Here is a 27,609-nt window from a genome sequence, read left to right on the forward strand (position 1 = left end):
GAACTGTCTGGACTGATGAATTTCAATGTGCTTCAAAAAGAAACACAAAGAAATCTGTGCAACCATGGCAGATAAGGGGAGGGGAAAAAATCAGGGATTGCCTTCATCATGCATTAAAACATATTAGCATGAATGTGTTGGGCTGCAATGGAAACAGCACAAGAAGCTTTGCTCTGCCAACACGTGACAAAGAGCCAAACCACCTTAGTAAGGGTTGTCTCCCAGTGCTGATACAGGTGAATCATAAAGGTGAAAGGAGTGTGTAATGCATTTACAGTTTAAATTGCTTCGTGGGATTGTTTAAGACTGGTTGGCAATTTAAGTTGTTCTGTGCTTAAAAAGTAGGATAGAATGCAAAAAAATACCCCTAATACAAAGACTAAGAGTAACCCTCAGGGGTTTTTGTGTCAACTACTACATGCATAAATTAAAAAGCTGCAAAATTCATCCTTCTACACTATGTAACACATGTTTACAGTTAACATTCATCTATGATTAAGAAAACTCAAGCTTTACTTAACACAGCAATAACATTCCTCTGACAGTTTACTCAGAAGATGACTTATTTAATTCAGGAAACTTTTCCATATATATAAATATATACATATATACACATCAATCAGGTTCTGTAAATTAGAAAAACACGTGGATTTTTTTTTCCACAAAATCTGTAGAATATTTCCATTATGGTTAACTGACAAGTGTTTTGATCTTGTGCTGTTTCCTGAGGAGATCAGTAGGAATAATGAAATTTTATTATCATTACCACAATGTCATTGTTAAGAATTAATTCTGTAAGGGAGTTAGAGTCAAAGGCTGTTCATCCACATAACAAGCTCCTTCATTGATGCAGGGGACACAGTATTCACAAATGCAGGTCTAGTAATAGCAAACATAAATATTGCTGGAACTTCAAAGGCCAAGGAGGAATCCTGATTGCATTGATTTTTTGAGTCTGCCACTGCACAGTATCTCTGTACTCCAGAACATACTGAATGAAATTGATTCCGATGAAGTCAAAGAAGAACATAAATTCTAATCAAATATACTTAGTCTTAACTCAAGTTTGTAATATTGCAATCTGATAGAGTCATTCAACATTTGAAAAAATCAGAGGCTAAGAAAGCTAATCATTTACAAAAGATTACACTCCAGTATATTTGTATGGCCTTTTTTATGTTTACATCTCAGTGCTAAAGTTCTAGTACAAATAAAGACTTTTATTCAATAATTTTAACTCCGGGTTTTAAAATGGACAGGCTGAAATCTGATTTTCTACTGAAAGCAAAAGCACGGAATTATTTCATGGTTTGGGTTAGAAGGGACCTCAAAGACCTTCCAGTTTCCAGCCCCTGCCATGGGCCAGCACTTTCCACTAGACTATATTGCTCAGAGCCCATCCAGCCTGGCTTTAAAATCAGATTATAATTGACATCACAATATAATTCTTATACACAGAAATACAGCATGCAAATAATACTATTTGTATAACTTCTGTATGAGTGAAAGCAGCTCTATAGGCACAAAACAGGCACTAACCTGTATTTTGATAGGCCAAGAGAAATTGCTGACATAGACATAGAAAGTGATGTTTGGGTTGCTTCGAAAGTTAAACTTCTCACAGGAAAAGCTGTCTCTGTATTCCTTAATATTCGCCTTGGAAACAACAGGAATCTCTTCTCCGGATATTGTTCCAGCTAAAAGAAATTAAAACCCCAATGGAGATATTCGTATTTATGAGAAACTTAAACTCTTATTTATTTTTGGTGTCTTCATTCTAAAACTTTAATAACCCCTTATTATGGTTTACATGACACTTTAGGTATATTTCATACACATACAGAGAATTCACAGAAATAGTTACTTTGGTTTCAAAAGATTCTATATGAATCATAAAAGTGACAGAAGGTACATGAATTTTAGAAGAAAGTTGTTATGGTCAGCTGAACAGGTAATAAGCTTTCCTCTATAGTTTATGGCTCATTCCAATAAAAGCTCATCACTCATTAAAACCTGAAAGGGAATTTGTCTACACCGTACACTGTTGCTGTAGAGTTTTAATTGTTCAGGAAAACATTATTAATATAATGACTAATAAACATTTATCATGTTTTGCAAATGCATGGATGACTGTGCTAAGTTAAAATAAAGGAATAAATAGAATTTACTGATTATGAAAGGCTAAAATAGTTCAGAATTTAATTGATGAAGAAATTCATGAGTTTAAGACAAACTGAACCTTCTCTAAAAAGAATTTTTTTTTGTATAATTTCATTTTAAGCACCATGCTTCTCCTTGGATTTGTTTTCAGAAAGTCAATAGAACCAATTCAGAAAAATGGTCTAAATAAAGCCCCTCTTCCCTCTTCTTAAAACAAAGAAGAGTAATGGGGTTCAAAGCTGGAGAAAAAATAGATAAGCAGCTCCTTTTATCAGCATACACAGAAGAACTTTATTGTTGGATATCAATGTTAAGGTTAATAATTAAATTTTTAGCTTGAACACTGAAACAAAGAAATAAAATCTCAGTCTCTGCAGTAGTTAAAGAAGCAATTTATCTTAATTAAAATCACAGCATTTCATAACATAGTCATTCTAAAAATTTAAATAGGCTACAAGCTTTTCCTACCAAAGTAATTTTAATTGAATAGGAGAGAAAGTCAACATATTAATGAAGCTTTATTCAGATTGCAAATTATCATCTGAGGTTTAAATAATATAATTAATAATGGCATAATGATAATGGCAAAAGAACACATTTGGTAAAGTTTTATTATCAGAATTAGCAACAAAGAGACAATCAGGTTAAAATAACTTAAAGGATCATGAAGTTGGATGGGAAAAAATAATCATACCAAAGTTCCCTCTCACCTGTAGAGCCAATAGACCACGTAATGTTGAGGTTGAAGTTGTTTGATGCATTAATTGATATATCCAAATTTTTATTTGACTATATTTAAAAAAAAAAAAAAGAAAAAAAGGAAAAAAAAGAAGTTAACAAAATATATTAGAATGTTCTGCATGTAACTCTCCTGCACATGTAACTACTGCACTTAAATGAATATGCCTTTTAATTATTTCACTTTTCATTTTAACCAGAAATAGAAACGGTAATAATTCAGTGCCAAAGGCAGTTCTCTCTTTTGCTTCAGTAAGAACAGGGAACAAGGAAATATATAACTACACCAGTTATATTTCTAGATTTTGTTAGAAATAGTGAAATCATTTTCTTTATAAAACAGAAGGGAAAAAAAGGATGGCAAGTGTGTACATTTTAATCACAAGCCAAAAATTACTTTCCTCATCTAAAAAAGATTTCTCAACTGAAGAGTAAACCCCTTTAATTCATACCAGGAAGATACTAAAACTTATTCCTTGGAGCAACAATAAATAAACCAACCGATAATTTTTCAGAGTATTGACAGAGCTGAAGTACATCGACCATCTAGAAAGTTTTATCAACAGGTGCATGAATAATTTTTCAGCTCTCAGAAACATTTGAACTATCTCTAAACTCTTATAGACCCTTAGGAAACCTTAATTCAATGTCATATACAATGGAAATGTTAATTCTGACTCTCCAAAATTTGACTAAAGTCAATTTTCTTACCTGTTCTGGATTCGCTATGAAGTTTATGGCGGTGTGATGACGATCATCCTCCTGTAATAAGCTGAAGGTAAACTGGTAATCAATCAAAAGGCTGTCTGTGGGCAAAACAAAAATTAAGAATAATAAAATGAAGTGTGTACATATTAATTGTATGTTATGTGAGCACCCAAAAATTTACCATTCACATTTATCTTAAAATTCGTGGAGTAATCTACAAGTCAGAATTGCTCACACACATTTCACTGTTTAACTATTTGCACCATAATGTCTTGAAGCAATTTAAAAAAAAAAAAAGTGAAGCAGTAACCAAAAAAAAAAAAAATTAGGAAAAAATAACTAAATTAAGAAACAGATTCTATCACACAGAGTAGTTATTATACATAACTTGAAACAGCCACACTTTGTGAAGCAATTATTCCAAAATACAGTATCAAGTGTTAATAGAGTGTTATCAGTTCCCTAATTTTGCTTTGAAATAAATATTTAAATATTCTGTTCAAAATGCATTTAAATGTTTATTTATTATATTCATATGCTTTACTGTGTTCTACAAATTGTTTACACAGTTCCATCACCAGAACACAACTTCAGAATTACTAAGTCTAAAAGTTTTGGATGAAAAAGTTGCATCTACACTACAATTATACAGTATGAAGACATGATACCAGAGTGAATAGGATTGCTAATAATGGAACTTGTAAGAGAAATTATGTGACCTTCAAGTGTTTCCTTTCTAAACTGCCAGAATTTTAAGTGATTTTCTAAGTGATATAAACTTTCCATACAGAGAAACAAGTGGCTGTGTAGTATTGCTCAAAAAAATTAGACTTCCATCTCGCATTTGTTCTACACAGTTTTCTTAAAATCTCTGAATGCAACAGGGTCTGCCAGGCAGCTCCATGTTTCTGTCACTGCACAGGAAGAAACAGCCAACTTTGGATGGTCCAAACCATGCTAAACCCTTCCTGAAAGGAGTGGAAAATGGCTGGGACAAGTCAGAGGACATGAATTTTAAGTTATCCTGTTGTGTTCCTGAGGCTGAAGGAATGAGATTAACCCTTATTTGGGTCAGAGCTCAAGGAATAACTGAAAAGGAGCTTTTCTGCAGGGGGAAGGGGTAGAAGCAGATTTATCAGGATGGAGCAGGTTTACAGCACCTTCCTGATGGAAAAAAACCCAGCCACCAGAAATGCTCTGATTCATAGAGGGAGCCGTGGAGAATCCCAGCAGGAAATGTTCAGTGCAGTCAGACAGTTGAGGATCAGTAGAGCCCTCAGAGATGCAAATTGTGTCAACAGATAAATAATCCTTGTGCAACAGAAGTTGTGACCCAGAGGTGGGTGTGGTGGATGGATCTTGAATGTTTTGTTACATGTGCATACCTCTCCAGATCTAACAGAATAAATCCTCTAAATCTTTGACCACTACAGTTCTAAAGGGATCAAAAGACTGATTTTTCCCTCTGTTACAGGAAATAAGGTGAATTGTAAGTGTACAAGAGTCAGATTATTATTTTACATGTTAAAATATGGTTAAAGTATGGCAAGTCATCTTTGATACTACATCCCAGTGGATCATTTTTAAGCACTATTTTGATCCCTCTCATGATGATATTCCACTAGTCACCACCACACAAGCAGTGTGTTACAAAGGAGAAACATGTGATCATAAAAACAAAATCAGTAAACACAAAGGGAGTGAAAGATTAAGCCAAAGCAGGAAAAAGCTGTGTCAGCCTTTTGTTGGACTCAGTAGTTTGCTTACTGCTGACAAACACCTTTTCTGCAGCAACTCATCATCTGAACAAATACACTATTGTATCCATGGGAAGGCTGACAGGGAAAGAGGAAAAAGCCTGTTGGTCAAAGAAGCACAAATACAGCCCACTCTGCTGTCACAGAAATGGGTTTGGTTTGATTGTTTTGTTTCTCATACTGAGTGTAAAAGGAAAAGTAGAAAATAAAGCCTCATAGAATATCCTGAGCTGGAAGGGACATGAAGGGAATTACCATGACCTTCAAAGGGGAAAAGTTCACTTTTTCTATTATTAGTTATCCTAGTTCCATTATAGAATAAGAATGAGCTGATCTAGATGTTTTGGATAACAAGTTTTGATCAGGTTTCTGCAAGCTTATGAAGGAAAAAATGACTAAATATTATATTAAACCACCCAATTCATTTATTAATACTAGTTTATATTTCTATAGCCATGCAAATCTAATTAATAAGACTCATTGACTCTATTGTGCCATATCTACATGTTTAACAGTAAGATTATTGTTGCACCAAAACATATTTAAAGGCAATAGGACAGGAAAAGATGACAAATAGAGGTTGACCCCATTAAATGCATTAATAAATCCTTTAATAATCATGAGAAGCAAGGCCAAAAGGCTAGGGATAATGTACAGATAAGCTAAATCTTCTGATCTGGTCAACTTGGAATCTCACAAAATACAGATGACTGCTCTGGCATGAATCTTTGCAAAGATTTATTGCAAAGGTATGGAGGAGCAGCACCACAGAACGCACTCCTCCAGAAATTCTGGCTGCAGCAAGAGCTGCAAGATGCAAGAAGTGCAGACAAGCCTACTGGACCATTCATTTGCTCAAAAGACAGAGAAAATTACCATTTAAACATACTACAGTCTCCTTCTAAGGCCAGATTGTGTCCTCTCAGAGATGCAAAGTATCAGCCAAAGGACCAGCAGACATATAGTTAAGATCCCACCATAAGACAAAATTTGGAATAGACACAGGCACTCCTGTCTCCCAGTCATAGGAATAAATAGCTTTTCTACACACAACTTAAAAAAAAAAACAAACCTTCAGTCATTTACTTTTAAAATACCAGGACTCCTTTTTTTCCTGGGTTTTGTAGTTGTTTGTTCTCATTATTTTAAATTTATGTTTTACTTGAAAAAGCAAAGAAACTATGAACTTCGTTTTCAAGCAATGCAGAAAAAGTACACACATTGACAAAACATGTTAAAATACACAGTGCCTCATAAATTTATCATCTGTAAAAAATAAGTGAAATACTTCCACATTTTTTACCTCATTTCTGCCTACAGTACATTTCTGAAACAGTACATTTTGAAAAATAGTAAGGGTTGGTTATATAGAGAGCCTTTTTATACCCAAGATATCCTAAAGTATTTTGTTGTGTTATTAATTAATTACTCCACTATTCAATGGCTAATCAATTAGCTATTCCACTAATAGTGTCAGATTGTTATATAATCTCACACATTATCTCACCTGTGGCACCAAAAAGCCTTGGGCACCACAGTGTGTGTTATTCAAGAGCAGTTCGAGAGCCAACACATGAACCCACCTTGGGATTCATCAAAGTTGCCAAAGGACCTGTAACTTACACCAAGCCAGCCCTACCAAGTGGGAAAATGTCCAGAAGCACTAACACAAATCATGGTCTTTAATTCCACAGAGACCTGCCATAGGACACACCATTAAATCTCTACCTTGGCCACAGAGGGGAAGCTGCAAAGCAGAAATACTTATCTGTCTCTAGACAATTCTAATTCAGGGAAGATCCCTGAAGTGTGGATGACCTGGATGAAGCTGACAGCACTGCCTGAAAGCAGTTATGGGATTCACCAGTGCAAATAAAGTCAGGTGCAAATGAAAGAACTGACACCGAGCAAACATTCTTTCCCTTCTTTCTGAGACTGCAAAAGTGGGCTGAAGAACTTGCATAGCTTGGAGTGAGGATCACAAAACTTAATAATATGTCTGGACCAATTCTAAAGATTCAGATACCAAATCTCTGGAAGTCTCTAAAGTCATATTGTAACAGAGTATAAGTTAGTAGAACTAACGTAAGAGAAAATGTCAAGTGAGAGCAGAAATGAAAAGGGATCGTAAGGAAGACTCTCCTCTGCCCATTGCATCCTGTTGCTGTCTGTGTCATTATCCTTCCTCACTCTCCCCACTTGTTTCATTCTATGCCTTAGAGACTCTTCCCCCACATGGATGCAGCAGCTCTCAGGGCAAATATCACCTCCCTCTCCTCCAGAAGGCTCCACCCTCCACAGCCTGCAGCTTTCCTTGCCACTGCCAAGCCCTGAACACAACCCTCAAACACAACACATGCCAATACACCCAAAGTGCACAGAAACTGAGCAGCTACACAGCACATCACCCCAGATCTGCCAGCACAGAGTGCCAACCAAACCAGGCGGCTTAGCCTAGAAATAAATACAAAATACAGACTAGAATTCAACAACCTGTTCTCAATAGCTAAACGTCTAAGTGGCCAAATATATAACAGCCAAATGTAGAAATAGCTATTTAAAGTACATTCCGTATATCCTGTTGATACATATGTTGATACACATTGTTGTGTATACAAGAATTACAAACAGAATTTAAAGAAGCCTGAGAGTCTACTCCATGTGCTTTTGTTTCTACTTTAAACATTTAAAAAGTCACCATAAGTACTTTTACCCTTTACATAAACACATGAGATTTTCATAAGTGTTGCTGTTTATGAAGACCCAGACAGAACAGAAGCTTCAATTAGGAAAGAAGGTTGGGGCACATACAAACAGAAACTAAAAAAATCTCACTCTATTTATACTGTAGCAAGGGATGATAATGGAAGAACAAAGATAATACTAAACATAATCATCACACTGTCATATGAGTAACATTTGATAAAAGCAATCCTATATTTTTCTTTCAGTTGACTTAAAGAAATAAAAAAGTTAAAACTGCTTTTAAAATCTGGTGAACTCTGAAAATAAAATAAATTTAAATAACATTTTCATAAGAGGTAGAAATCAAAATATTATCAATGACCATTAACATCCAAAATATATAGACATATAGAATTGTTTGAGAAAAATGTAAAAGAAAATGCTTGATTCTCTTGGTGCACTCTGATTAATTTTGATGAGTATTTCATTTTCTGTGAGAACAAAAAAAAATCTAAAATATGAATCCCACCTTTATAAAAATATATTTCCTCAATATAAACTGAATTCTCAACACAATTTAAATTCACCAAGTGTCAATTAGCTGCAATGATTTTCCCAATAGATTAGGCAGTTAACTTGAACACTGCACAGGCTCTTCTCTTACCTACAGAAAAGATGTTAATGACATTACAGAATGACTGTTGCTTGTTTTAATTATTTTTTAATAAATTAACTGAAACAGGATTTACCTGAAGCACTATTTTTTTAACAGTTTGTTGCCCTTTTACATATCCCCCATCTTTTGGAAATATGTAAAAGGCAGTTCCATCTTAGTTTTGGATTGTTTTAGTAAATTCTTGGTATCCAGTACTTCATTATATTTATGTCATCTATATCCTCCATGTTTACATTTTTACATGTAGTGTGTTTGAAATAATTAAAAAAAATACACCAAAATCTGATGTTCAGAGTTTCCCTACTCCAAATGGGCAAGAGGAAGAGACAGAGGCACTATCCCATTGCAATACTGCATATCCCAGTGCTGCCTTCTTTCTTTGGGCTGGTAAAAAAGACTCCAAAATGCTCAGATATGAGCCAAGACCTTCATCTTCAATCTGATATAAGATACAGGTAACTCAAGCAGCAGCGAGACAGAATCTAAAGAACCACACTCTAGTTTATAATCTATAATCTATGAACTTTTATGTCTACAGTTTCACAGGAAAAGTTCTTGAGGACACAGAAATCTCTCCACAAAATCAGAGCCAACGGCTCAGATCTTATTTCTCTCTACACAGTATTCAGAATCCACATTTCATTTTGTCTTTGAAATCATTGAGTAAAGTACTAAAAGACTGTTGGGAGATAAGACCACAATACTATCCTGACATTGTCAGTGGTCAAATAAAACAAGGACTTATGATTATTGAGTTTTTTCACATCTCTATTTTGATTTTTTCAAAACCCTTGACTGCTTTCACAGTCAAAAAGAGTCATTAAAATCAATTCAAAATGCCAGTAAAGAGCGTGTGAGAACATAACAATAATTAGGTGAAGAAAGATGATTAATTAAATGAGGAAAATAAATTTCAAAGCAGTCCTTTAACCCTATAATTGCTGGTAATTTTCAAGAAACCACTCTGTTTCTTTACTGAAGGTCCATGACTTTTGATATGGCTAAGATGGCTTAATATGGAATTTTCATACTTATATCCAACAAGGAACAGACTGATTCCCATACTCAAACTTTTGTACTGGAAGAAAACTGTGATTCCTAAAATACCAGAATATTACCAAAAGAACAAAGGTCAGACAGAAGCACCTCAGTATCTCTGAGTGCCACTGGAACTCTGAGAGAACATATAATTACACTGATCATTATTTTAAAAAAGGAAATTAAATGGAATATGTTTAGTATAAATTAGTAATAAAGTTATACATGAAAAGGTATGCTACAGAGGAGTACTAAGACTGTAAAATGAACCAGTACATTCAAGGGTGCCTGTGAATTATTTTTGGGTGAGTGCTCCCCTAATGGGCAGCTATTGAACACTTTGTTCCATGTTCAGTACTCAGTGTTGGGCCCATGCCTCATTTACTGCACACTACACCAGCCTTTTCTAAAGATGGAATTAATTTCTAATGTGGCTTTCTATAGTATTCATCACTATCATTTTCTAACTTCTTCAGAAAAGTTAATGAATTTGTTACAACATTACTGTAGATGAGAAGGCATTATTAGTCTCATTTTATAGGACAGGAAATGAAACAGAGAGACCAAGGACAAAACCATCCATTAAACAAGAGCAGCCAATTTGAAATGTATAGTCGATTTTTCATAATATTTTGAATTATATAACACTACATATAAACATTTTTATTTTGCAGTTCCTTCCATCATTCATAGTAATTCTTTCCACTTTTACAACAAAATAGAAAAGGAACATACATTCATCTTTCCATTACATTATCATGGATTCATTCCCAAAAAATTCATTCAGTGTATTGTGGAGGAAAGGTTCCTTGGGAACTAGTATGCAGCCATGTTATTAAAAGCTGTACAATCATGCCTTAATAATGAAGCAAACAAAAAATTATTGTGACAGCAACCTTAATTCTTCAACTTCCCTGCACCCACTGCCTATATAGGATATTTCAATAAATGGGGTTTATTAAGTAATTTAAGAACCAGGTTGGAGGAAATTCTAGAGAATCATTTTATTTCTGAGCTAACTTTACCTTTGACCAAATCATTCCAAGAGAGCATCCCAGTTCATTTACATCTCTCAGCAAAAGGGAAGAATGGTCCTGGAATCCCAGAAAGGGAATAAGAACATACATAACTGGACACATTCATGCCCTTTCCAACTTTGGCCACTGGCCATTCTTCCATGGCTCCTGTCACACAGTTTCTTAAAACACATTTCCAAAACTGAACAAAATGGCAAAAGACTTTCATACATATATAGAATTTCTGAGAAATATATCTATTCATTTTAGCTGCAAATTTAAAGTTTAGTGAAAGTTCTAAGCCAAAAGTACTGCAATATATGCCAGGCAGATATACAAAACCAGACCCACTCACAACATGGGCTCAATCCCAGCTACAACCGAACTATTCTATTTTATAAATGTTAGGTGAGGGGTTTTTCCCAATAACTAATGATAAGAACAATTTTGTGAATAGAAACCCCAAAATCTAGTGCTGTTCTACTTTTAATTCTTGATATCATTTAAAGTTGTAAGAACCTCCCTCATGATTGCAACTTCAGACTGCTCACAGTCAGTCTTCCCACAGTTTTCTATTTATGGATCTGTCTATTCATGCTGATTCTAAACCTCATACTCTCACCTCTTCATTGCACAGGCGGTTTGTCTCTCTCCTACTCTTTCTAGTGATTGTTCTCTATTTCCAGCAAGAGTTTGTTGAGAACAGAGCTTTTCATACTCCTCTCTATCAGCACAAATGCTGCTTTTGAAACCCAACTCCATTATCAAATGCTGTAAGTCATATTCATTTGTGACCAAAAGAAATTCTACTTGTATTACACCAAAGTTGGGGAGTTACCACCAGACCATTTTGAGTCAGGATAATTGTTCTGAACTTTGAGAGCAGCTGCCTGATTCATCCCTCTGTCTTCTGTATCGAGCAGTTACCCACTGCCTCATTCCCATTGTTGTATTGAATATGTTGGTGTCTGACATTACTTGTTCATTGTGATAAAACAAAAAGTCATTTACTGTGAAGTCTTGACCAAAAACTTGCATTTTGTTAAATGTAATCAGAGCACAACGAGCTTCAAAATACCCCAGAACTTACTATTTTATGCCTTTTTTCCATTTAAAGAAAGAGCGTGTGAGAATGAATTTCACTGAAGTTCAAAGTCTTTAAAAACACACAGCGATAGCAATTCATCGCTTCTTTTAGTGGACTTTAGAAAAATGTACTAGGCTAAAAAGCCCACAAAAAGACAAAAGGATTACTGTCATAACCAGCAAATTTGGTAATTAAATTTGATTTTAAACAGAAATATTTTATCTCATAAAATTTTCAGCTGCTATTTGGAAAGGTCTAAAAAGAAAGACCCAGCAGGTTAATTAGTTAGGAGATATAAGTGTTAAAAAGCTAGTTAGGCAAGCTGCATCTCACCATAACTGACCCAGAAGTAAATATGTAGGTATGAAAATGTTATAGTAAACAAGGGTAGATGCTACTGAGATCTAAAAACTGATCTAAAACATATGCAATAACTTGAGGTCTTTTACACGTAGTCTCAAGGTGATGTTCCTGAAGTTTTTAAGCAATCTCTTTTTTTTTTGGTTTGGTTTGTTTCATGAAACTCTTAACTGAAAACACCTGAACAACTGATGGGGTTTCTGTGAAAAGCTACAGCCCCATTTCAAGCCCAGCTCAAGACCAGAGTCTATAAACAAAGTCAGGAAACCAGTGACTAGAGAATTATGAACAAAATACTGGTAAAAGAAGCAACAAGAAAGAAAAGTGAGTGCACTAATTGGCAGGTATTTAATCATCAATTTTAGAAAAAAGTCAAGATGTCTCAAATGATGGAGCATTTCAAAATTCATGGCACAGCCACTGTTATTTGTCAGAAGTAGAAGTGTTACTACTTGATAGTTAGGAATGCTCAATAAATGTACTTTTGTCCCAATTGACAGTCTTTTTAATGTTCTTGAAGTGTTAGAAAAGTAGGAGAAAAATATAAACAGGAGAAAACCAAGGGAAAAAACCTCACTATTATGAAAGAAATTCCAGTATCTCCCTCCATGAAATTTTCTTCATAGTGATCTGAATGCATTGCCCCCTTTATAACATTAATTAATATTACAACTGTAACATTCAACGTCATTTAACCTGATCCTAATTTTTTTTTTCTTTAGTCATACAGTCTATACACACTAAAGGGATCTCTGATCTGCTTGTTCTAACAGAAGTGGCACATCTAAGAAACAGCAGCATTAAATTATTGTTTGAGTTCATGTATTATTATCAAAGAAGAATGTTTCTTGTCATATAGTATATGAAAGCAGTCACATTTTCATGTTATTTTAAATTTTGCTCTTAAAATATTCAGTTTATTCTATAATCCCTAAAATAAGTACTTCATTCTCTTAGAAATAAATTTATTTTTAAAAATTTCATTTATACATGGATCAATGCCCATAATACAAGCATGGCAAAATATAAATACCATGTTCTGCTGTAAATTCAGAATAGCCAGAACTTAGCCACACAATAACTTCTACATGGATTGCTAGGAGAGCTTTTATCCTGTTTCTCAAATAACTGAACACAGACCCCAACAATTCAATAAGCAACTTCTGGTTAATCAGGCCTTACAAGAAGACAGAACATTCACTTTGTAAACTGGCTATAATATCCACAGAGAAGGTGCTCCTGTAATATCTCAACGTTTCCAGAATTCTCTTCCTTCCTTTTTCCCATTATTTAGCTGAACTTTGCTTAAGAAGCTTTAAACCTACAGCCCAAACGTCAGAACATGCCTTATGTCACAGGACTCCACTTGACCTGCACCAACTACACAATAGAACTGGAAGTTGAGATGGTTCAGCTTTGCTGCTTTTCTTTGCTGTCTCTCAAACCACATTAACGCGTTAGGTCGGAGAATTAAAATCTTTTACAGTGAATAAATCCAGAACCCTTTCAGGAAATGTGCTCTTCACATTGGACAGAAATGATGTCATGCACCTCACTGAGCAGAATCCTCTGCCTCACAGTCGCAAATTGCAACAGGTACTTAGACTGTAAAATATCTAATATGCTAAATCTCCATGCAGTAGAAACACCTTTGTATTACAACTTTGAAAAGAAAATGTAATAGAAGCACTTTTTCATTTCAAACACCATCAAGGGTGTTTCAAGCAAAATCTGTTGATTCCAATAACATTCTCACTCACATGGCTCAGGCTAAGAACTGAGTGCTAATTCAGAAAAAATATCGATGGAATATTAAAATTCAAAATTTTCACAAATGAGATTACGTGTCTAACATTTCCTAATCCAGTTTACACAGTCTATAAAACAGATGGGAGGAAATACTTCAAAGCTTAGTATGGAGTAAAATATAGAGTGACAAACTTGAGAAAAAAAATGAACCTTCCCCCACTACCTACAAATATGGCTCTTAGGACTGGCAGTCAGGCACATAAAATAATAAACAGTTTGGTTAAAATAAGCAAATTGAAATAACAGAGGAAGGAAAAATGGAGCCCCAGGGGCTGTTTTCCTCAACCCCAATGCAGTCACCCATCCTTCAGAGGAGATTTATTCCTTGCCTCAGAGAGGCAACATTGGCCACTGCAGCAAAGCTCACTGTCTCCTTCCTGAAAGTGACTGAGAAAACTCAATTTCCACCTCAAACAGCTGCCAGACAATAAAAAAAATATTTTATTTTCCTAGCACTATTTTTTTCTATAAATCAGGAACTAGATACAGCTGTGCTTTCACTAATTCATTACCTTTTTTTTGGCCATAGAAGGAAAGTGCTGCGAACTGAAATGTGCAAATCTCTTCCTCTTTTATTGGTTTGGTTTGGGTTTTTTCCAGATGATTAGCTTAATGCCGACCAATTGAGACTTACCACTACTTTTTGACAGATACCAGGCACAAAGTTTTTGACACAACTTTTCTAGGAACTGAACTATCCTGCAGAAAGGAACAGCAAACTGTAGCAAACACTGAGTCTGCCTGTTCTTGGTATGTGAAAAGCACTGATTGCCCACACCATCTCCCACTGACCTTCAGAGAGCACGGGCTGTGGTTGGCAACCCTTGCCAAGAAACATGAAGTGACATATTTGCATGAGATAGTCATACATTGTCTTCTTTACAATATTTCCATTTTTCTCTTTCCTGCATTTAGTCTGTTGTTCCTTCTAAAAATGACCTCTCCATCTTCTCTTTCATTCTCTATTCCTAGAACTATGAAAGGCTCAAACACTTTAAAATGTCTTGCCATATTTTCAAAAACACTTAGAGAAGCAGAACCTATTTCCACTGAAGAGTAGAATTCTCAAATTCTCATGTCATTGATGAAAAAAAAATGTGATATTGTTGCCCTTTTAAGACATTTCTTCCCACATTTTGCATAGCTTGTCATTTTTCCAAAATTATTCTGATGGCCGTGGCATTTCCTTAAGGGGCTAACACAGTAAAGTGTATTTATTTTCCCATAACATAGAAAGACAAATCAAATATATATATATTACTTCTTTACCAGTGTATCTTCATACTCTTTGACAGATACATTTTTCAACTTTCCCTTAATGTCCACTTTGCTCTTGTGCCTATTCTGCTGGTGTACACTGCTGCTTTTTGACCTCACACAGTTGGCTCTTCCATTTCATGTCAGCATTACCCTTTATATCAAATGACTACCAGATTACACTTTGCTGTCAAGGGGTTGCATATCTGGAACATATTTTAAAACAATATTCACAATTCAAGCTAAGAAAAAGTGGCAATAAATTAATATCAAGGACCTATAGGCTACTTTACAATATGATGAAAAGGAGCTGAGTTACCCAGTCAGAGAGTTGAATTTGACAATGTCCATGTTTAAGTCAGTATAAGTTTTCTTAAAGTTTATATAATCCAAGGTTTTGTCAAAATCTTGAGATAGAAATGACCTCAATTTATTTAAATGATCCTACAAGACTCTGCAAGGGCTTCCCAGCAGTAATTCTAAAGCTGAAAACATTACTGACTCCTCTCTCAACTTTTCCAAGTGGTGCCCAGGTGAGGTGGTTCAGAACCCCGGAAACACCTGAACAGTGTCCTGACACCAATGGGACACCTGCACCAGGGGTTCAGCCTGGAACAGTGGAAGAGGCTGAACTATCCTCAAGTGCTCCATGTTTGCCAGTGGAGAAAGGACCCCAGCTGAGATGGAATAATGCACTAGTTTGAGCAAGAACTCCCAGTCCAAGGAAGCAACACAAATTCTCCCACATACCATAAGATACTGATAAGACCCTGAAGTCAGGGTCTGTTTTTTTCCTGTTTCAATTGGTTAAGATTTCACTGTAGATCTTTCCCACTGATCAAGAATTCTCTTTGCCCTGGGAATTCAGCATGTGAAGCAATGCAATGCAAACCCACCACAAATGTTTTCACTTCACTGTCAGAAGGTAAAGCAAAGGACACTGCTGGATCCTTCCCTGTGCTGTTTGCTCCTTACAGCTCCAGTCCTGGAGAGCTCTAAGGCCTCCCAGGTGCTTGGGAGTGACAGTTCCTGTCTGTTTGGAGATGTTTGGAAGTCACACACAGAACAAGGATTCAGAAAGTACACATTCCTGTGAATTCCAGCTCAATATATGGACAAAATAAAATGTTGGATATATGTAGGTATTTCCAACTCTTTCCTGCTCATCTAAAGCTGCTTCACACAAGGGCTCAGACCCTACAAAGCAATGCCTTCTGAAGGAGGTCTCCAAGCCATGGAGTCCCTTACTCTTACCTCATCAAGCTTTTTCAAAATTTGTAGTTCTATAGAGTCATATTTTATACTAATACATATTTTCCTGTAATACTACATATTACACTGCAAGAAAAATTATAATATAAAAATTACTATGAGCCCTTGGAAAGAGGCCCGTAATTCAGACTTTTATCTGCATATATGATGATACATGTTTTTTTCGTTTCTTAAGCAGTTATAAAGATAGTTTGTCCAGGGTAGAGCTCATCTTCTTTTGAGACAGAGTAGCATTTCTAAATGAATAACCACTAAATTGACTTTGCCTACTTTGGAAAAAGGTATTAAATAGTATCTGTAAGAGGATGCCAGTTGGTAAATTCACTGATATGTGAGCAAAATCTATCAGAGAAAGAAAATAATCTTCATTTTAAACATAAAGCATGGGTTTGTTTGTTTGTTTTTAAAAAGGTGAAGTAAATACATACGTAGAAAGATTCTCCAATTCACAGTAAAATCTGAAAATGATTGGCAGCAAATCTGTTTCCTTAGCCTGCCCAACAAAGCTGCAAGCCAACCTAGCATTTGGCAAATGAGTATGCAGAGCCTGGGGTGAGATCATAATACTTTATTAGGAGCTTCAGATTCTTGTTGTTTCTGTTTTAATTCTCTGGAAGGCGACAGTTGGTTTGTGCAGTTATTTTAGCTCGGGGCAAAGACTCTGTTTGTCTGTTGCTCTTTATAAGTTCAGAGATGGTGGGTTTGCTGAGGCTAATCTTTTCTCAAACCATCTTAGAATTTTCTGATTTAAATTATAATCTGTTCCACTAGAATCTTTGAGCACTAAGAAGATTTCTTTTCCAAATAATTTTTTATAAGCCCATGTATTCAAAAGACAATGTGAGTCATTATTACTACTGTATTTATAAATAATATAGACTGTTTCAGTCTGTATCAAAGTCAATCAGTGTTAGATGTAATTGGTGGAACTCATTATTTTAAATCAAGCATGACAGCTTTACAATTACAATATGTATTTAGTTTAAATTAGTGTTGTCCCAAAAGGAAACATGAATTCTTCAAATCAGTAGCAAAGCATCTCACTGCGGGTACACATCTCACAACTCAGCTAAAACAAACACCCTTTCAATAGCTAAGATTTATTGTTTATGCCCCTTAAGATTCAACATAATTTTTAAATATCTGGAAAATCCCTGCTAACAGTTTTACTTATAGTGCTATTGTTATTTATCTTCTAAAACACTCTCCTTGGAATGCTCTTGAGTTTCATTTTTCTCTAAGTATAACAAGTCTGCCACCTAGTGCTTTATGGTACTTCTAGTACACATTTTCCTGGATAATTTTTTTACAGTTTTTGGATGAAAGATGTCATGTCCCTGAATGCACATACAAGCATGTTTGTCTACACACACTGAGATAAAATTTAGTGTAGTATTTAGAGATTTCTTTTAAGTTTTAGTTCTCCTTTTTATTAAAGTCTAACATTTGTAACATAATAAATCAGATTAAGCCTAACCTGTATTTTGGGCTGATAGTATTGAGCTGATATTTCTAAAAAGTCTTTAGAAGTTGTCACAAATTATTTACATTTAATAACCCATCCTCTATCAAGCCATCTTTCTAGATAATTCTACTGAAAAAAAAAAAGTCAGAAAGAAAAAATACAAAATAGCACCTCTAAAGGAGTAAGAAATCCTTCAGTCCAAGGCCCAGATATCAAAAGGTAGACTTCTTAAATTCTGGCAAGGAAGATAAATTTTACATAAAGCACATAAAAGAAACAAGTGTTTGGGTTTTATTCAGGCACCACAAACATTACATAACAATATAATTGAAAAAATTTAAATTAAAATACAAATTTACTTCAAGAAATGTCAAGGACTATAACTAAGGACTAGCACTTTCCTTTGCTTTTCCCTTTTTGAAATCCTGGTGTGTCAGCAGTAAAGGGGCTAATATAGTTTCAGGACTGGTCTAGAATCCTTACGAGGCTCTTCAGCCAGAAGCAAAATTGCCTTCTTTGTCCCCAGCTCCCCACACAGATACAAGATACTATCTTGAGAGTTTCTACTGAATGTACCTTTCATACTTCCTCACCGATTTTGCACATGAAAGTATCATTCTTCATCTTTGTGAGTTGCTGACATACTGAGGGAATCTCTTTATAACTCATAACACTATTGCTTTTTCCCTTGGTATAAATAGAGACAGGATAGCAATAGGATTTTATGGTTCAGAGTATAGAATGGCATGGTAAAGCCACAAACCATTAATTCAGGTCAATCCCAAAGAAGTTGTTGCAAAATATTTAGTAGACCACATATTTTTCCTGTGGTTTACTTTAAGTAGAAAAACAGCAGTTAATTAAACTTTTCCAAAACCTATTTGAAAAACTTATTTTTTCCTACTATTAATTATGATGACATTTTTAATATAGAGACTAAACTTAGCAATGTGTACTCTGGCTTCCTATTTCCTCCCTGTATGTCCAGAGATGGACTAGGAGAGCTCAATGGGTGCCACTGAGCTGTAGCACACCTGACCCGTAAGGCTTCTTGCACATGGGCCTTCCATCCTCCTTCTTTTCATGCTTCATCCCAGAAGATCATTTGAAAGATGAGCCACTGTGTGAAGACATCCACAAACCACATTTCATAAAACATTGAGTTAAGAGAAAAAATAGAAAGAGCTGTGGAAGGAAACACCTTGAACCTAGAAAACAAATAAAATTTATCCATTCTTCCAGCCTTTTTATGTATAGATATTCAGACCTTCTCTTTTTTAAAGGCTGTAAATCCAACAAATATCTGCATCAGAAGCATATGATCAATAAATAGGTTTAAACTCTATAAAAAGCTACAAATCATTCAGCCCCTTCCCTGTTTTAATTCTCTTCACAAATGACCCATCCCTCCTGACCTCTATTAATTTCTGGATTCTCTAATCCTTCTCAAAGGTCAGGTTCTAATCCCTAGAAGTGGGCTGGGCTTGCACTGCAGCACAGGAAACTACAGCATTACTCTGGATATATAATTCACTTCTGAATGTGAAAGACAAGCTGCACCTGAGTTCTTTGGAGTTCACAGATAGTCACAGTCCCACAAAACTGTCCCTCCAGCCCAAAGATGAGCACTAGATCAATTAAAATTGTTAATTTATTGCAATTTTATTGCATTGTGACTACAATCTGGCTGTGCTGGCTGACAAAACCTTCCTGAATGCCTGAAAACTTCACAGTCTAAAGAGTGCTGCCCTGTAACTCTACTGCTGCCTGGTTGAAAAGAACAGCCAGTCTGGAGGACCAAATGGAGAAGCTCTTTCTTTCCCACTCTTCACTGTTAATGGTGGGACCCAGAGATAACAACAAAAAAAATTGCTTCTAAACATATATTTAAGGATAAAATGGAGTAAGAAACTAAGTTATGTAAATCCATGTGCTTTTTTCAACTTTACTGTGTTAGTCAGGAATTTTTCTAGTGGAATGGGCAAATCTTGAGTGCTCAGCTCATATGGAAATTCTAACTATGCAGGTAAACAACACAATTAACACTCATAGCACTGATTAGTTGTAAGCTTTCGTGCTTCTGCATGGAGTACTATTAGAATCAGTTGTGCTTCTTGTTTGATATGTAGCATTGGAATGGTGACACTCAAAATAACGTACACAAACCAGACATTTTGGACAGTTTTTGGCCCTAGAAACATGACTATCTGAGAGAGGTTTATTGTGGAAAGCATCATACCCTTTCAAAACAAATGATTGTTAGCAAGCCTATATTTCAACCTCTGTATAGTGAGAAATCATGAATTGTAAATTTAAACTCTCATTTTCTCTGGAACACTGGTTTAACTATGTCTCCATTTATGATTTAAAGCTTTGTGTCTATACATAACCCAAGTCAAAATCACAGAAGTGGCATTTGTCCCGGTGATTCCTCCCAATCTGTCTAAACCCATCTGGTTTTGCTGCATGTTCCCTTGCACCCAGGAGCTCTGACTGACAGCAATGTATTCCTGATGCTGACGGGAGAGGAGCTAATCCTGCCATTTGGATGCACACTCTGCTATCTCGGTGTCACCGCCATACATCACCCTCGCTGCCATGCCAAGCAACAATAACAACAATAAATACAAATGCAGCCCCACAAAATGGTATATTTATGGTTGGTGTACATGCATAAGTCAGCTTCACAACCATCTCTGGCCTCCACTCAGAATTCATTGATATGGATTGAATCAGCTTCCGATCGTTCACAGCAAGATTGGCTTTCAACTGAAAGACTGAGGGATACAGAGCTCCCTACCAGAAAGGCAGAAGCACAGCCAGAGGCAGACTTGTACTCAGACTACAAGGGTATTTACATGGACAAACAGAACTGTAGCTTCTAGAATCACAAAGCTTTCTTTTGCATTCGTATTCTTTTTACTATGTATAAGAAATCTTCCATAAGATTTTCTCTGATACTGCAAAACAATGGCACATCGAGCACTTTCAGCTCAACAAATCTTTTCTCTCACAAAGCTCCTGAGCTGCAAACTGTGGGATGTGAAGAGAGAATTACCACTAGATGTTTATCCATTTGCTGTGCTCTTCCTCTGGCATTCACGTTCAGCCACTTCTTACAACTGGGTACTGGAATCCATAGCTCACTGTGCAGCTGCTCTCACATTCTTATACATTCACTATTTTTCTGATTTTTATATCTATGAGGCTTGTTCTCATTCTCTTGCCCTCGGAGAAGTTCATTCTCTCTGTTGTACATTTTCAATAATACATTGAGATCATGAAGAACGAAATGAAAATAATTTTACATCAGCCATGTGCAATGATTTTCACACAATCTGGATAATACACTATTGCATGCCCTGTCTGTGACGCATTTCCTACCCTGTTTCTATTAAGTTTTGATAATTTAAAGTAGAAAAACTATTCTCATGTCCAGTGGTGCCATGTTTTGAAATGCCATATGAGAATGAAATCTGATGTTTAATGAACTGCTCCTCTTATCTATCTCTAGGATTTGATGGCTTTGCTGCTCTCTCTGTTGATGTTTTTAGCACAGTATCCGTATTTAGGTTTAGTCCCCGCAATGTTTGAGTGTGTTACCTCCTATCCAAATCCCTTTCTTTCCCATCATGCAAGACCCTTCTGTACTTTTCCTGTGTTTTCATTTGTGCTCAGATCACTTCTTCAATACACAGCATAATAATTCTGTTTACTCTCCTACATCACTATGAAAGGAAACAAATAAGGAGGAAACTAAAACAGTCTCTGCTTCCCCATTAGTGACCTCTATTTTTATTTACCATCTTAAATAGTCCAGTGATGTCAATACCAGTACCTTTCTTCACTCCAAAAAAGAGGCAAAGAAACAATATAAGTGTCTAAAGAGAAAGGTTCTTAATGAGTAGTGAAATAAGCACAGAAAAATTACCATCTAAATGTCTGTCTTGTACCAAACTGAAACGTGGTACAGCCATAATTTAAAATATTTATATAGATAAGGAATTGAAGCATCTTTTTATTATGTATATATGTTTTTAATACATGATTTAGCAGGGAATGAACTGTGCTGATAAGCAATTGTCATTGAGATCTTAGGTCAGTCAGTTATCCATAAATTAATAGATTATTTCCATTAGGATGCATCATCCACTAAATACAAGAAAGGTACAGTTTTATTATTTTTAGCTAGCACAGGCTCCCTATTACCTCCAGATAAAATAACTGAAAATTGTTTCTATCTGGTACTTAAATGATTGAAAGTATTAAACAAAAATTTATCTTTTCTAAACAAGAAGATATTTAAAATATTTTGAAATCTTACAGAAGACAAATAATAGTAGTGAGTTAAAGGTGAAAGGGCATCTTGAATATAGTGCAATTTGTCTCCAACATGATTTATAGAACCAGTCTGAAACATGATAGCAAAAAAATAAGGTTTTTCATGGAGGTGCCAGAGGTCTACAAATCTCATTACTGTCATTTCTTTTCCATCTCTTAAATTTAATAACATTTCTTTTTAAAGGACAAATAAACATTGACACACATATCCAAAACAGTCTATATTACACTGTCTTCAAAGTATGAACTTCTCATTTACTCATCATATTCCTCTAAACAAAAAAAAAATTATATAAATACAAAAATTTATTCTTCTAAATAGTGAAATTTCTGTTTTGAAATAAGAAGCACATCTTATCTAAAGAAAAAAAAAAAGAAAAAATGAAACTGAATTTCTTGATCAACAGTACCTTTAGGACACAGTTTCAGGGAGTATTTTCAACGTGGTCTACAACATTTAAAATTTGTGTTCCAGTGCAAAGAATTACATTTGAACTTAACATGCCAGAGAAAAAAAAATCAAAATAACCCACACTGTCTTTAATAGCTGACAATAGGAATAAATGTTTTATGCCTGGAGATATGTTCGCCTCCATAATATAGTATGTGCCTATTTTATTCTGTAGAACATACCTTGCAGATGCAAACCATTTAAGGTGAGAAAGACAGATTAGTAAAGACAAGAAACATTCCTTTATTAGGTAAATGATGCCTTAAAGGTATTCTAAAGTAAAGCTTTTGTGTATGTTCTAAAATGAAATGTTAACAAATAGGGCCACAAATCAGAATAGATGTCACAAATATGATCAGAGATATGTCTTCATGTTTAAATTCAAGTTTGAAGTGGGAACAATGTTAGAAACAATACACAAATGGATCTCATTGTCTGACACTGAGTAGATATGTGGAAGAGTCACAAAAGGTAAAACTATTTTCCACCATCCCATCTGTTTTTATGATGATTAAAATTACTATTTAACATTGATATTGGCAGAGCAAAATTGGCACAGCTCACTAAGGGATTTCTGCACATGGGTAATAACCATTCTCATCCCTTCAGGTCTTTCACTATGACTATCAAAACTGTAATGCTTTAAAGTAAATTTGCCAGAGGCACCTTTTCTACAACATTAAGAACATGGAGACGACACACAGTGCCATTTTATGACACTGTGGAGAGCAGCTGTGCCCCTGTCCCTGGGAGGCAGACTGGCTAAAGCACTCGGAATGGCCCCAGGGAATTGTGCTCTTTAGCCTGGTTGCATTTCCCCACAGAAAGTCTGTCTTTTAAGCAAGGGCACCATTTCTATTCCTTTCATTCACATATGTTGAGACACAGACAATAACCCCATGGCTTGGTCAGTCTCTCTAAGCAAGGTGTAAGGAATCAATGCTTACAAGACTTTCATTTGTATTCTTGTGGACAAAATAAGAGAAGCCCAGTGGGTCATTTTATTTCTCAGCCAAAATATCAATGTGGGCAACTTCAGAAAATCTCAAGAAAAATATACTGGTTTTCCAAGAAAATGAAATTATCACATAACATATAACCAACCATTCAGTACATAACATTAAAAATACAAGTACTCACAGTAGCATGTTCCCCTAAGTGGATTTCCAAGATATCTATTTTCAGAGTCACAGCTGCAGGGGGAAAAAAAGAAGACAAAACCAAATACTCCCATTAAACACAGTATAACTTTAATAAAAATGCAGCTAGAATATTTATTCAAATAGCATGGGGTTTATTACTAGTAGCACAAATACATGCAAATAAAAAGCATTTGATATAGTTGTTAATTAGGGTGTGCTACTTCCTGGAGACACCTTTCTTTCCTTAGATAAGAAACCCCAAGTGACCGGGCCCTTGACTAAGGCACTTCAGTCAGCTGCCTAAAGTCAGTGCCCATTGCAGGACTCAGCACTGTGGGTTCACTGATGAACAAAGGAGAGCCAGGCATGGGACCCACGCACTGAGTCTCTTTGTCCCTGTCACCTCAGGGACAGTTTCCTGCCTTGGCTGGTTGTGATCTGGCCCTCCCCAAGACAACAGCTGAGCATTTGTGAGAAGGATCATTGTCTGCGGAAAGTGTTCCCAAGTATGTTCCCCTCTAACACAGACAGTCCTGAAGCACTACTGACTCTTCAAATGAAAACAAAAATAACACAATAGCAACAATAGAGGAAAACAACCAACCAAACAAGCATTAGAAGAAACAAAAAAAACAAAACAAAACAAAAACCAAAGCAACCACAAAGTATCCTCAAAGAATAAAATAATCACTACATTTCCCCAGCAGCACAGTGGACCTAGAGGGGATCCAGAGCTGTACTATCTGTTCTAAGAGGCTAAACTGTGCAGCTGCAACCAGACCATGGCACCAGGAGCTGGAGCCAGAGGTACAGCTCATAAGCACAGCAGTGTCTCAGCTACTTGACCTTCAGAGGCAATGGCTCCTCTTCACCAGCCACCTGGTGGAACTCCAACTGATACAACACCCTGATGCTGCTGCCAAGATGTGTATGTAGTAAGAGCTGGAGCAACAGCTTTCTATTCGTAAGATATAGTTATTTTCAGGGAGATGAAATATCCTACAGAAATTCACAGTGATCAAATTCACTTATATAACATACTCTAAAAATGCCAAGTATCTTAACAGGAAATTATTAACCTGCTTTTGTTTTTTTTGGCTCTGTCACAGAAGTCTCCAGCAAGATTATAGTTTTCTATTAAATATACACAATGATTCATTAAACAAAGAAAAAGCTAATCGCTGCCTATTAAATTGCATATAAATATTTTCCCAGAGGAAATCTGAATCACATAATATCTTGGACTACCTTTTCATTACTTTATTCTAAGAAACTTAATTTGCACGCTCCTGTTTTCTTTTGCATTATTATATTTGTGAATAATATTAAAAATACCTTCCAACTTGGATGCCATATCATTTCAATTGAAGACTGTATTATGTTTGTATTTCTGTTGGTCTCCTCATTAGTTTCTAACTGCTGATTCTTAATATGCTAATTTTTATTAATAAGCAGAGAATCCCCTTGACCCTTTGTAGCAATGCCACAAAGAAAATAACTTAGCACTAAAATGGAAAAATGGAAAAAATATTCCAGACTCTGCCCTTGTCCACTCCTGATCTCACATGAGCATGACAATCCTTTGCAGGGCCAACTATACAGAAATTCAACACCTTTTTAAAATAATAATTTTAATAATAAATCCAAGGAAACAAAGCCCCCTATTTTCAACTCTAAGTGCAGCACGCAATTTATGGTCTTGTTCACAAAGACACTTGGGCCCTATAGTCCTTTCCACAGAATTTAGAAGAGGGTCTGATCCTCAAGTAACTCTCTTGCAGGTACTTGGAAAGGAGAAAATCATCTCAAGTAATCATATTGGTCTGCCTGACCTGAATTTTTCTAAACATCACAAAACACTAACAAAATTCTTCAAAGAACAGCTTGCTACTCAAACAGATTATGCTTCTAAAAATAGATTCGTGTCTGAAAGTGTCTAAGGTTTGGAATTCTGAAAGAGAGTTAAGGGAAAAGGATCATCTTTGAATGAAGAGCTTAAAAGAATTTCTTCTGGTATGTAAGAGTGTCACATAAATGAGACAGTACATCACGCAGCAAATTACAACAACATGATAGAGATTTTTGTAAAAGGAATATTTTTTCTTATGAATTGTTTCAAAGACAAAGTAGAATATTAAATGCAGGCAGTATTCAGAATATGCTTGGGGTTTATACCTGAAGAAAAAAATGTATTAAAAATAACTCTGTATTTAGAGTCTGAGGATGAAGGCAAGAAACTTACCCTACTGCTCACTGCTCATGGCACTGATCTGTGCATGACATTGAAGAGCAATACCCAACTCCCAGTAACAATAAGATGTGCAACTTTCCATGGGGAGAAACCAAACAAATTCCACTGAGAACTCTTGGCCAGCTACACCACTCACCTGTGGTGATTTGACCCAGGGACTGAGTGATTTTTTTTTTAATATTGAAAATAATTATGTAAAAAGACAGTTGTTTCCATACAGCTTCCCTTCTCCATTCAGCTACCCTTCTAATCAGATGAAACCATATCCTCTGGATCAGTAATTACCAGAACCCAGGGTTTTGCAGCATCACATATATCTTTCTGGTACTTTTATTCCTATTTCTCTCACAGAAAATAAAACCAAGCATGAATTCATAAAAAAAAAGTCTGTAAACTTCATCTAATGCACCACAGGTTTCACACTTACAAGAACACAGAAAAGAGTGATTAATGCAAAAATTACTAGGTATGAAATATTTTGCAACATACAAGTATTTTATAAGTATTCATTTAAATCCAAATAATTACTAACTCCCTGACAATTAGAGAAGTGACCTTCAAATATCTTGAAAAGAAAATGGCAATGTAATTTTAGAGCCAGACTTTTCAGTTGTTTCAGCATAACGCATGATGAAATGATAAAATATGCATAATAAAAGAGAACAGTGAATTAAACCTCAGCAAAGTTTTTTGATATATTAGCAAATATATTATACTTTGTATTGGGAACCTCATAGAAGTAACAGTAGTCAAGGAGGTAGTGACCTTGAGTAAGGCTTGTCTGACCTGCTGGCCCTGGCAGGCCCCGTGCCAGCCTGTGCTGGGGTTATCCAAGGGAACCTTCCAGCTTGGCAGGGGAAGACACAGGGCTTTGTTTGTGTCCAAGATGAAAGGCACCATGGTATAGGAGGGAGGAGGCACCTCTGCCTGGGGCAGAACCTGGACAGCACACAGGGAAAATCTGTGCTGGGTCCTGCACACACACAGGATCCTCAGTAACTGAAGGGGCATGAAATTCACCTGCTACCTGTATTCTTTTTATGCCCTCTATTAAAATAGCTGGTTTTATTATGCCATTTGTTGCCAGACCTTTCTGTTAAACACTCATAACGTGTACAGCAGGTGAGGTTCTTACTACTTAGAGAAACCTGTTTTAATTCAAATGGAAGATACTACTTAAACACTTAAATTACAGTGGAGGGAAAAGATGAAACTAATAGAATTAAGAATATATCTAAAATTATTCACATGACCATGTATGCTGGGTTCTGATTAAATTTCATTTCGTCTTTTAATCCTATCCTATTTTATTAGCATTCCTATTGCTCTGCATTAGTCACTGATTATAGTTCCAATGACAAAATTTCCTATTTGCTGAATTGTTTCCTTATGAGCT

At 35.7% G+C, this 27,609-nt stretch overlaps 1 protein-coding gene across 4 annotated transcripts in view; it reads right to left on the bottom strand.

Moving 5' to 3' along the window:
- The window catches only part of ATRNL1 (attractin like 1), a 469,005-nt gene that overhangs the window by 278,742 nt on the left and 162,654 nt on the right, over positions 1–27,609 (bottom strand). For all 4 annotated transcript variants that reach the window (XM_071563466.1, XM_071563465.1, XM_071563470.1 and 1 more), the window contains exons 21-24: positions 23,961–24,013; positions 3,610–3,704; positions 2,871–2,949; positions 1,540–1,697 (exon numbers count right to left, since the gene is read on the bottom strand). In XM_071563466.1, coding sequence (XP_071419567.1) covers positions 1,540–1,697; positions 2,871–2,949; positions 3,610–3,704; positions 23,961–24,013 — 385 coding nt within the window. The remainder of the gene's footprint in view (positions 1–1,539; positions 1,698–2,870; positions 2,950–3,609; positions 3,705–23,960; positions 24,014–27,609) is intronic.

Source organism: Pithys albifrons, chromosome 9, assembly GCF_047495875.1.
Source record: "Pithys albifrons albifrons isolate INPA30051 chromosome 9, PitAlb_v1, whole genome shotgun sequence".
In the NCBI taxonomy this organism is placed as follows: Eukaryota; Metazoa; Chordata; class Aves; order Passeriformes; family Thamnophilidae; genus Pithys; species Pithys albifrons.